Source organism: Dipodomys ordii, unplaced genomic scaffold (genome assembly GCF_000151885.1).
Source record: "Dipodomys ordii isolate 6190 unplaced genomic scaffold, Dord_2.0 Scaffold6, whole genome shotgun sequence".
Lineage (NCBI taxonomy): Eukaryota > Metazoa > Chordata > Mammalia > Rodentia > Heteromyidae > Dipodomys > Dipodomys ordii.
In genome coordinates, this window is record NW_012267222.1 from 10,242,191 (window position 1) to 10,254,064 (window position 11,874).

General features: G+C 42.8%; 1 protein-coding gene across 1 annotated transcript in view; it reads right to left on the bottom strand.

The window, feature by feature from the left end:
* Gmeb1 (glucocorticoid modulatory element binding protein 1) overlaps positions 1-11,542 on the bottom strand; it is a 33,399-nt gene extending 21,857 nt beyond the window's left edge. The window contains exons 1-4 of the mRNA XM_013035646.1: positions 11,382-11,542; positions 9,003-9,085; positions 4,730-4,854; positions 1,263-1,366 (exon numbers count right to left, since the gene is read on the bottom strand). Coding sequence (XP_012891100.1) covers positions 1,263-1,366; positions 4,730-4,854; positions 9,003-9,085; positions 11,382-11,509 — 440 coding nt within the window. The 5' untranslated portion in view covers positions 11,510-11,542. The remainder of the gene's footprint in view (positions 1-1,262; positions 1,367-4,729; positions 4,855-9,002; positions 9,086-11,381) is intronic.
* Between the last annotated feature and the right edge of the window lie 332 nt (positions 11,543-11,874).

The window sequence follows — 11,874 nt, forward strand, 5'->3', positions numbered from 1 at the left end:
GCCACTTCCGGCTTTTTTCTTTTTGCTTATGTGGTGCTGAGGAATCGAACCTAGGGTCTCAGGCATGCAAGGCAAGCGCTCTACAACTGAGCCACCTTCCCAGCCCTAAGGATCCTGTTATATGTTCTATTGGGAACTCATAATTCTTTACTTTTTGATTTTTATTTTAGGTAAAGTGCTAGGGATATAACTCAGGGCTTTGTGAATATCAAGCAAGAACTCTTGCACTAAGCCACAACCTTATCTTTTTTCTTTGTTTTTGTTTCTTTTTGTTTGTTTTGGGGTTTTCTGGTTTTGAGATGTTCATTGTTATTTCGGTTTTTGAAGCAGGGTCTCACTATATAAATTAGGCTATCTTTGAACTTGCTATATGTAGCATATGCTAACCTTAAACTAGAGCTTCTCTTGCCTCAAACTCCTATATGCTGGACTAGGAGGTACCACGATGCCTAGCTAGGAACTTACCCTCATGACACTTACATTTTTTCTATCAGTAGGTTAAGTACTCAAGATATACTAATTAATGTTAATCTTCAGTGAAGAAAAAATACAGTAATTGTTGCCAAATAAGGGGTTGGTGAGCTGAGCTCTAGTGGCTCACGCCTGTAATCCTAGCTACTCAGGAAGATGAGATCTGAGGCCAAGTTCAATCCCCATGACCAAAAAAAAAAAGAAGGGGGGAATGTTGGTGAAAGAATATTACGCTTTCTGACAGTGATGGCAAAGATTGTTCCATTCTTGGTCATAATTCAGTTCTCAGCATTATACTTCCACTTTACAACATTATCCACAATTTATCAATCAGCCAACACTTCTCCATAGCTGTTATGACTCCACAACACCAAGCTTCTTTGTCTCTGGTGATTTCAAGCAAGACTGTCATCTATATTGAGCTTCTCTGCAAAGACAGAATCCTATCCAATCTTGACATCAGGAAATATTTATTTAACTAGGCAATATTTATTTAACTCAGTCTTCTTTTCCTTCTAGAGATTTTAGTAGGGGACTGGGGGTTAGGGACTGTGAATATACTCAGTGGTAGAGTGCTTGTTTGGCATTAATGATTTTTGAGATCCATCTTCAGTGCCACATAAGGGGAAAAGCAAAAAGACAAAGAACAGATTGATGAAAGTCAAATAACATGATTTGTTCAAGTCAATTCTCAGACAGAATACAACTATCCAGTTAAAGAGAAAAGACTGGATACCACTGTTTAAGTGCCCTGAAGTTTGTTGAAGGCCACATGCTTGCCATATGCTTACCTGAGCATGATTCCACCCAAACGAATGGCTCTTTTCCAGTCCTTCAAAGTAGACTTCCCAGCCAGATGAACAAAATGCTTGGGACTGATCAACTGATCATTGAACTAAAGTAAAAAGGAAAGTCCAAAGTAGTCCAATATCCAGTTATGCAGGCCAAAAAGTAAAAGAAATAATAACTCCACTTGTCATACTAAAAATCAACAACAGCAGAAAAGCCATGCATGTTGGTAGACATCCTCAATCCCTGCACTCATAACTGGGTGATCATGAGTTCTGGCCTAAAATGTAGAGCGAATTTGAGGCCAATGTAGGGAGCTATATATTGAGACCCTGTGTTTAGGTCTGTAATCCTAGCTACTCAGGACACTGAGATCTGAGGATTCCAGAATGAAGCCAGCCTAGGCAAGGAAGATCATGAGACTCTTACCAATAAATTACCAAAAAGCAGGAAGTAGAACTGTGTGACTCAAGTGGTTAGAGCACTAACCTTGAGCAAAGGAAGCTCAGGGCCAGGCCCAGGTAGCTCACACCTATAACCTTAGCTACTCCCTAGGCTTATATCTGGAGGAGGCAAGCCTATATAGGAAAGTCTGTGAGACTCTTATCTCCAATTAATCACCAAAAAGCCAAAGTAAAGCTATGGCTCAAGTGCTAGAGTACTCAGCTTGAGGAAGAAAAAAAAAAAAAGCTTAGGCCTTGAGTTCCAAGCCCCAGGACCAGCCAAAAAAAAAAGCACCACCCATGCTCTGAATTCAACCCCAGGACCAGCGTGTGCATACACACACACACACACACACACACACACACACACACACACACAATATTTCAAATCATGTGGTATGGTGGTGACACACACACACACACACAATATTTCAAATCATGTGGTATGGTGGTGGTAGTATATGTGTACCAGTACTAGGGCTTGAGCTCAGGACCTTGTGTTCTCACTTGGCTTTTTTTTTTTTTTGCCAGTCCTGGGCTTGAACTCTGGGCCTGGGCACTGTCCCTCAGCTCTTCAGCTCAAGGCTAGCGCTCTACCATTTGAGCCACAGTGCCACTTCCAGCTTTTTTCTTTTTGTTTATGTGGTGCTGAGGAATCGAACCCAGGGCCTCTGGCATGCAAGGCAAGCACTCTACCACTGAGCCACCTTCCCAGCCCCTTACTTGGCTTTTTTCACTCTGACACTATATCACCTCACCTTCCAACTATTTACTGAGAAAAGTCTCACAGGCTGGCTTTGAACCTCTATCCAGATCTCAGACTCTTGAGTAGCTAGGATTACAGGTATGAACTATACCTATAATTATGATATTTGATTATAGGTGTGAGCTTGGTACACATCCTGACTAGTATATAACCTCTTTTTTTTCTACTTCTTTTAACTTCCTCTTGTCCTATTATGCCACACACAATCCTTCTCTGCACAGCATCTGTGTTACAAAGGAGAATCAGTGATGAGTACAATAATTAGCATCTATAACTCACTTTTTGAATCCTGTAGTTTGTTCTACTATTGCAAAGACAGATAAAATAAACTGAAGAAATCTATCCAGCTCAAAGGACAAGATTCGGAATGGTGGAAAGAACAAGTGTAGTAGAAACCAAAAGCAGATTACAGAGCCTTCAAACTCTAATTCTTATAAATGTAGGATGATGTGACTATAGTGACTGCTGTCTGTGGTCACCAGGGAGAAAGAAGCAACAATTATATCCACATTATATTCTCACAAAAAATTATTTTTGTTTTGTTTTTGTAAGGTCCGTTCCTGGATGGCTAGCAGACTCCACCCTCCTCGCAGCAAAGTCTCCACCCAGTACCTGGGTTACCTAGGCAACTGGGACACCTAGAAGAGGTCACATCTGCATCCACTGAGGTCACATCTGAATTTGATGTGGCCACAACCTTTCTCCGCCCATACCCTACATAAGGCCTAGCCCAGGCCCAGACTCTCTCTGGCTGCTCTTTTCTAGCTCTCTCTGCTCTTTTCTAGCTCTTTTCTCTCTCTTTCCCAGACCTTTCCCAGCCATGTGAAATGCCAACCTTGCCTGGTCCCAGCAGGTCTACTGAATAAACCTACCCCTTACCTGAATACCACGTGCGTGCTGCTGTTCTTACTTGGCTACCTCTTTTTAAAAACCTAACAGTTTTGTGACAGGGTCTCACTTTATAATCACTATGTTGATCCTCCTGCCTCAGCTTCCCAAATGCTAAGAATCCAGGTGTGTACCACAACCCAGCTGATATTATTTTGGCTGGCACTAGAGTTTGATTCCAGGTCTTGTATTTGTTCAGCTTGCTTTCTCAGCTTGTTTACTTGGTTTGTGCTCTGCCCCTGAGCCCTAACTCTGTGTGTGGTTGCCAGATCTAGGGCTTGAACTCAGGACCTGGGCACTGTCCCTGAGCCTTCTTTTGCTCAAGGCTTGCACTCTACCTCTTGAGCCACAGCCCCACTTGCGGCTTTTTCTGCTTATGTGGTGCTGAGAAATCGAACCCAGGGCTTCATGCATGCTAGGCAAGCACTTTACCACTAAGCCACATTCCCAGCCCTCTTTTGCTATTTATTTTGGAGCTAGAGACTCATATACTTTTCTGCCCAACCTGGATTCAAACTACAGTCCTCCAGATCTCAGCCTTCTAAGTAGTTAGAATTATAAACATTAGCCTGGTTTGGATTATTTCTTTTTATAAATAATTTTACATAATTTGTATAATGTAAAATATTTTATATTAATATTTAATCTTGTCTTACAGAGTATGTGTACATTTATATTGATGGTGATTACTACTTTAATATATGAGGTCCTAAAATATTAAATAACTTGCTCAAATTACCCAGTGAAGTGAGAGAGATGAGACTTCACTTATTTATTCCTTCATTCATTGGACAAATATTTATTGATCACCTAATATAAACCAGGCACCACTCAGTCTGAGGATATAACTTGATGGTAATTACATGATTAGCATGTACAGGTCCTAAGTTTGACAACAACAAAAGCACCATTCTACATGCTGTGTTTACAGTTAGTAGAAATCAGATAGTTCTCTGCTTTCATAGGACTTGATTTAGTGGTACTTAAAAATCCTTTTTTCTTTTTTTCACTGTCACATTATAAGATAGTACCTGGAAAATACAAAAAATTGACTTGGGCTGAAGGTGTAACTCAGTGGAAGAGCCCTTGCCTAGTCTGTACAAGGCCCTGGGTTTGATCCTTAGTTCCTCACAAAGAATACTGATTGACAGCCAAGCACTGGTGCCTCCCACCTGTAATCCTAGCTACTCAGGGTCAAGGTTCAAAGCCACCCAGGCAGAAAAATCCCAAGACCCTTCTCTAGCTAAAAAAGGCAAAAAGCCAGCTTTGAGTGAAAAAGCTGAACAAGAGGATGAGACCCTGAATCAAGCCCCGAATGAAAGAAAATGAAAGAAAAGAGGGAAAAAATAGTTTTCAGCAAAAAGATAACTACCTTAACACACTTCACATTTATTCCTGGACATACAAACTTCTTCCAGAGGAGGATGGCTTTGCTTTCCCCACAAGTTATGGGGTAAGCAATTTCCATATCTTCATTTGCTTCTATAGTGCTTGCATCTGAAAGTGGAGGAGAAAAAAAAAATCAGTTATTGGGCTGGGAAGGTGGCTCAGTGGTAGAGTGCTTGCCTTGTAAGCAGAAAAAAAAAGCTGGAAGTGGCTCTGTGGCTCAAGTGGTAGAGCGCTAGCCTTGAGTTGAAGAGCTAAGGGAAAGCGCCCAGGCCCACAGTTCAGGCCCCATGACTGGACCCCCCCCCAAAAAAAATCAGTTATTTATTGAGCAACTCTTCTTCAAAGTTTAAATTCTAAATTTATAGTCCCACAAAGGACTGAACTGTCTGTTTTATGTGTTGGGAGAGGGGCCGGGGGTAGGGAGCTGGGGGGTGTATGTGTATATTCAGTTAGTGCCACTTAGGAACCCAGTTGAAGAAATTTGGAATAACAGCTATTTCTTATCAAATTCCAATGCTGTGTTAAATACAATATACCACATACCTTTATATGCTTATTATTATTTACTTTATTTTTAGTAAAAAAAGTCTTGATAAATAGCCCATGGTGGCCTCAAACCAATGATACCCTTAATCTCTGCCTACTATATACTAAATCACATAATACTAAAATTCATATCATGTTCCAGCTGATTTTCTTTTCCTTCTAGGTTGCTTGTGTATTTATTTTGTGGTATAGGATTTGAACTCAGGGCTAGTACTTGCTTGGTAGGAAAGTACTCTACCACACTATCATCTCTTTAGAAGATATCTTTGTATCTACACACGAGAGGTGTTAGGACTTTTTCTTTTCGACCACTTTTCTCTCAACACCCCTTCCCCACCCCCTCCTCCCATCACCCTCCCGCAATACTGGGGTTTAAACTCAGGCCTTAGGCTTAGTAGGCAAGACATCTGCCACTGATCTACAACTTCAACTTTGTTGATTTTTTTTTTTCCAGTTTTGGGGCTTGAACTCGGGCTGGGCACTGTCTCTGAGCTTTTTTTTTTCTTTTTTTGTCGGTCGTTGGGCCTGAACTCTGGGTCTGGGTGCTGTCTGTCCTTCAGCTCTATCATCTCAAGGCTAGCACTCTACCAGTAGAGACACAGCACCACTTCTGGCTTTTTCTGCTTATGTGGTGCTGAGGAATCCAACCCAGGGCCTCACGCATGTGAGGCAAACACTCTACCACTGAGCCACCTTCCTAGCCCTGTCTCTGAGCTTCTTTTGCTCAAGGCTAATACTCTACCATTTGAGCCACAGTGCCACTTCTAACTTTTTCTGTTTATGTGGTACTGGAATTGAACCCAGGGCTTCATGCATGCTAGGCAAGCACATTACCACTAATCCACATTCCCAGTCAAGCTTTGCTGATTTCTTTATCTTTTTTTATTTTTACTTTTTATTTTTTGTCAGTCATGGGGCTTGAACTCTGGGCTTGAGTGCTGTCCCTGCGCTGTTCAGCTCAAGGCGAGCACTCTATCACTTGAGCCACAGCACCACTTCCAGTTTTCTAGTGGTTTATGGGAGGTAAGAGTCTCACGGAGTTTCCTGCCTGGGCTGGCTTTGAACTGTGATTCTCAGATCTCAGCCTCCTGAGTAGCTAGGATTACAGGTGTGAGCCACGACGCCCGGCAGCTGTGTTGATTTCTGAGATAGGATTTCCCTTCCTGCTTGGGCATAGGGCTAAATAGCAATTTGCTTATTTTAGGCTTCCTCTTATTGCTGGGATGGCAGGGGCATACCACTGCATGCAGTTTTGATCCACTGAGATAGAGGTCTTCTCAACCTCTCCTTGGGCTGGCCTGGAACCAGTGTTCTTTCTTCTAAGAGCTAGGATTACAAATGTGAGCAACCAGCACCCGGCTTCTTTCCTTTCCTTGTTTTTGTTTTGTTGGCACTACTGAGAATTGAGTTGAGAAACTCACAACTGGCTAGGAAGGTACTCTAGCTCTTTTTTTTTTTTTTTTTTTGGGTCCGGTCGTGGGGCCTGAACTCTGGGCCTGGGAGCTGTCCCTCAGCTCTTCAGCTCAAGGCACGCGCTCTACCACTTGAGCCACAATGCCACTTCCGGCTTTTTTTTTTTCTTATGTGGTGCTGAGGAATCGAACCCAGGGCCTCAGGCATGCAAGGCAAGCGCTCTACCACTGAGCCACCTTCCCAGCCCCGGTACTCTAGCTCTTAAGCCATGCCTCCAACAGCTTTTTACATAATTGTGTGTGTGTGTGTGTGTGAGTTCAACTCAGGGGCTTGTTCTTTCCCTCAGCTTTTTCACTTGCACCATACCTCAACTTCCTGCTTTTTCCTGATTAACTTGAGATAAAAAGCTCATGGACTTTTCTGCACTTGTTGTCTTCAAACTTCTATCCTCACATCTTAGATTCCTGAGTAGCCAGGATTATAGGCATCAGCCACCAGCACCTAGCTCTATTGGTTATATTCGAGGAAGACTCTCCATTTATGCTCAGACCAGCTGTCACCCTCATATTAATGGTTTCCCAAGTTTCAGGGATGGTATGTACTATTGCTCCCAGCCATGGCTGAAATGGAGTCTCACAAACTTTTATATCATCAACCCATGATCTTCTAATCTCCACCACCAAAGTAGCTAGAATTGCAGATATCACCCAGAGAAAGAGATTCTTTTTCCTCAGTATTAGGACTTGAATTCAGGGCCTCTTCAAGATTACTTGACTTTCTTACTCACAACTAATGTTCTACCACTTGAGCCACACCTCCAGCAAGGCTTTTTGCTGTTATGGGAGATACAGTCTCTTGAACTCTTCTTCTGCTTCAGCTTTGAAGTGCAATCCTCCAAGTCTCAACATCCTGAGTAGCTAGGATTACAAGTAGAACATAGAGCCTCCAGCAGGCTGAGAAAATACTATATCTTTTTAGGACTTTTAGATATTAAAAAAACCACTTTGCTGGGCTCTGATGGCTTATAACTTTATTCCTAGATATTCAGGAGCTAGCGACTTAAGGATTGCAGTTGGAAGCCAGCCTAAAGTCCCTAAAATTCTTATCTCCAATTAACCAGCAAAAATAAGAAGTGGAGGTCTGGCTCAACTGGTAGAGTGTCAGCCTTGAACAAAAAAGCCAAGCAAGAGCATAAGGCCCTGAGTTAAAGTCCCAGTACAGATTAAAAAAAAAAAAACAAAACTGTTTCAAGCCCGGTGCCGGTGCTGGTGGCTCACGCCTATCTGTAATCCTAGCTACTCAGGAGGCTGAGATTTGAAGATTGCGGTTTAAAGCCAGCCCCGGCAGGAAAGACTGGGAGACTTTTATCTCCAATAAACCACTCAGAAAACCAGAAGTGGTACTATGGCTCAAGTGGTAGAGCGCTAGCCTTGAGCTGAAGAGCTGAGGGACAGTGCCCAGACCCAGAGTTCAAGCCCCACCACCACCAACAACAACAAAAAAAAATGTTTCAGTTACTGTGGTAGGTTAGTGTTAAATAATCAATAGATAGGGAGAGAATAAGGGAACAGAAGAAACTGTATGAAAGGAAATATACTCATAACCTGATTCACGCCATTGTAATTCCTCTGTATATCACTTCTATAACAACAAAGTAAATTATTAAAAATAATAATAATCAGGGCTAAGAAGGTGGCTCAGTGGTAGAGTGCTTGCCTTGCATTCATGAGGCCCTGGGTTCGATTCCTCAGCATCACATATGCAGAAAAAGCCAGAAATGGCACTGTGGCTCAAGTGGTAGAGCGTTCGCCTTGAGCTGAAGAACTGAGAGACAGCACCCAGGCCCAGAGTTCAGGTCCACAACCGACCAAAATAAATAAATAAAATAAAATAAAAAATAATAACAATCAACAGCCAGGTAGGATAGTTAAAGTCTAAATTCTAGCATTTGATAGACATGGTAGTAGAGCTCAAGCTCAAGGCCAGCCTCAACAACATTCAGAAAAAGATTTAAAAGGGGCTGGGAAGGTGGCTCAGTGGTAGATTACTTGCCTTGCATGCATGAGGCCCTGGGTTCGATTCCTCAGCACCACATAAACAAAAAGAAAAAAGCTGGAAGTGGCACTGTGGCTCAAATGGTAGAGCGCTAGCCTTGAGCTGAAGAGCTGAGGGACAGCGCCCAGGCCCAGAGTTCAGGCCCCATGACCGGACCTCCCCCCCCAAAAAAAAAAGATTTAAAAAAAAGACTCTCAAGCAAGAAAGCTAAGGTTAAAGTTACAACAATAACAAAGACTTACCAATTCCTTCTTCAATTTTATGGATTGTGTGAGTTTCTACTGCTACAACTGCTGTGTTGTTCTCTGATCCAGGTTCGTAAATCCTGTTGTAAAAGTGTCCATCGATAAACAAACTATATAAATTATGAAAAATTAATATTCATAGCAAAAGGCTACAAAATTTGTTTTACTCTACCTGAAAAGGAGTAAGATAAACATACTTTATAACTCTAGTCTTTTTACCAATTTCCTATTGGTCCAAGCAACCCATGATCACTGAGCACTGTCCCTAAGCTTTTATGCCTTATGGCTAATACTCTACCACTTGCCACAATTTCATTTCTGACATTTTGGTGATTAATTAGAGATAGAGTCATGAATTTTCCTGCTTGGGCTGCCTTCAAGCTGTGATCCTCAAACCTTAGCCTCCTAAGTATGTAGGATAACAGGCAAGAACCTCTAGAGTTCAGTGTTGTTGTTTTTTGACAGTTGTGGGGCTTGACCTGGTCCTGGGCACTGTCCCTAAGCTCTTTTGCTCAAGGCTAGCATTGTACCAGTTTGAGCCACAGGGATACTTCCAGTTTTCTGGTGGTTAATTGGAGATAAGAATCACAGGGAGGAGCCGGGCGCTGGTGGCTCACGCCTGTAATCCTAGCTACTCAGGAGGCTGAGATCTGAGGATCGCAGTTCAAAGCCAGCCCAGGCAGGAGAGACCTTGAGACTCCTATCTCCAATAAACCACCAGAAAACCGGAAGTGGCGCTGTAGCTCAAGTGGTAGAGCTCACCTTGAGCTGAAGAGCTGAGGGACAGCGCCCAAGCCCAGAGTTCAAGCCCCACGACCGACCAAAAAAAAAAAGAAAATGAAAAGAATCACAGGGAGGGACTGGGAAGGTGGCTCAGTGGTAGAGCACTTGTCTTGCATGCATGAGGCCTTGGGTTCCATTCCTTAGCACCATATAAGCAGAAAAAAAAAAAAACTGGAAGTGGCGCTGTGGCTCAAGTGGTAGAGCGCTAGCCTTGAGCTGAAGAGTTGAGGGACAGCGCCCAGGCCCAGAGTTCAGGCCCCACGGCCGGACCAAAAAAAAAAAAAAAAGTTAGTGGTTTACCTCTTGAGCCACAGCTCCACTTCTGATTTTTTGGCAGTTAATTGGAGATGAAAGTTTCCTGGAGCCAGACACCAGTGTCTTATGCCTGTAATCCTATCCACTCAGGAGGCTGAGATCTGAGGATCATGGTTTGAAGCCAGCCCAAGCAGAAAAGTCCGTGAGACCCTTATCTCCAATTAACCACCAGAAACAATGGAAGTGTCACTGTGGCTCAAAATGACAGAGTGCTACCCTTGAACAAAAAAGCGCAGGGACAGGGTTCAGGCCCTGAGTTCAAGCCCCATGACCTACAAGGAATAAAAACAAAAAAAACAGAAACGTTTCATGGACTTTCCTGGTTGGGCTGGCCCTGAGCAGTGATCCTCGGATCACTGAGTAGCTAAAATTACAGGCATAAGCCACTGATGGAGGCTCAGTAATATATACATTTTGATAGACTAAGCTTGACAATTTTCCCACCCAGGAAAATTTAGAGAGCATATAGCAAAAACCTTTTGTAGTAGGGCACTGGTGGCTTATGCCTGTAATCCTAGCTACTCAGGAGGCTGAGATCTGAGGATCACAGTTCAAAGCCAGCCCAGGCAGGAAAGTTCACTCTTATCTCCAATTAACACCAGAAAATCAGAAGTGGTGGTGTGGCTCAAGTGGTAGAGAGCTCTCCTTGAGCTGAAGAGCTCAGGGACAGCGCCCAGGCCAAGATCAAGCCTCATGACCAACCAAAAAAAAAACCCACCAAAACCAAAACTAAAACTTTTGTACCTGCTGTCAAATTCCTCTAACACTAACTATACTGCCTTTGAGAAATATGCAAAGAGGCCCTAGGCTAAATGTGTTTATTTGTAAGATGAGAGAACCATGGAACTTACCCTCAAAAAGCTCACAGAAGAGAAGAGAAACACAAGGAAATAGAAAACTATTATAATAGCTATTAAAATGACAAATATGGGGCTGGCTTAGTGGTAGAGTGCTTGCCTCACATGCATGAGGCCCTGGTTCCATTCCTCAGCACCACATAAATAGAAATGGTTCTGTGGCTCAAGTGGTGGTGCATTAGCCTTGAGCTGAGAGACAGTGCCCGGGCCCAGAGTTCAATCCCCATGACTGACAAAAAATAAATATATAAAGAATAACTAAATATGACAACTATAACACATAACACATTATCAAGATAAAAACTCAGTCAGCTCTGACTGATGCTGAATATCTCAGTGTGCTAAGCGACCATAGCTATTATTTCCCTACCTTTTAAACCTCCCAGAACTTTTCAGAATATACAAATCTCTAGCCACTTACCCTTGTTGCACAGGTTGTAATTGCAAGATCACTTGGGTTTTAGTGTCTTCAGGGTTCTCTCCTTCAGTTCCTTCAGTGGGTACCACAACCACATCTCCCACTGGGACACTCACTTCCGCATTAGCCATCTTTTACATGAAGTCAGATAGCTGGGGCTGCTGCCAGAAACAAGAAGCACAAGTAAGTTGATCTGATTTTGACAGTGGCTTCTATAGGAAAGGAATACCAAGATAATGATCAGCATTTCCAAGAACTCTGTGGAAATCAGGGGCCTTGGAACTGTGAAAGGGGCTAACATAGGCTCTGATCTTACTATGTGTTCATGGTTTTCTTAGTATGTGTGATTCACCCAGTAGTATGCTAAAGCCAGCTCTCCTGAGAACCAACTGTGTGCATCTTTTCCCAGCTCCAGTTTAATGACATCAAGTTGGTAGCTTGAGATCAGCAATGTTGGAAATATATACAACACAACACTACAAATCAGGGGCTTTCA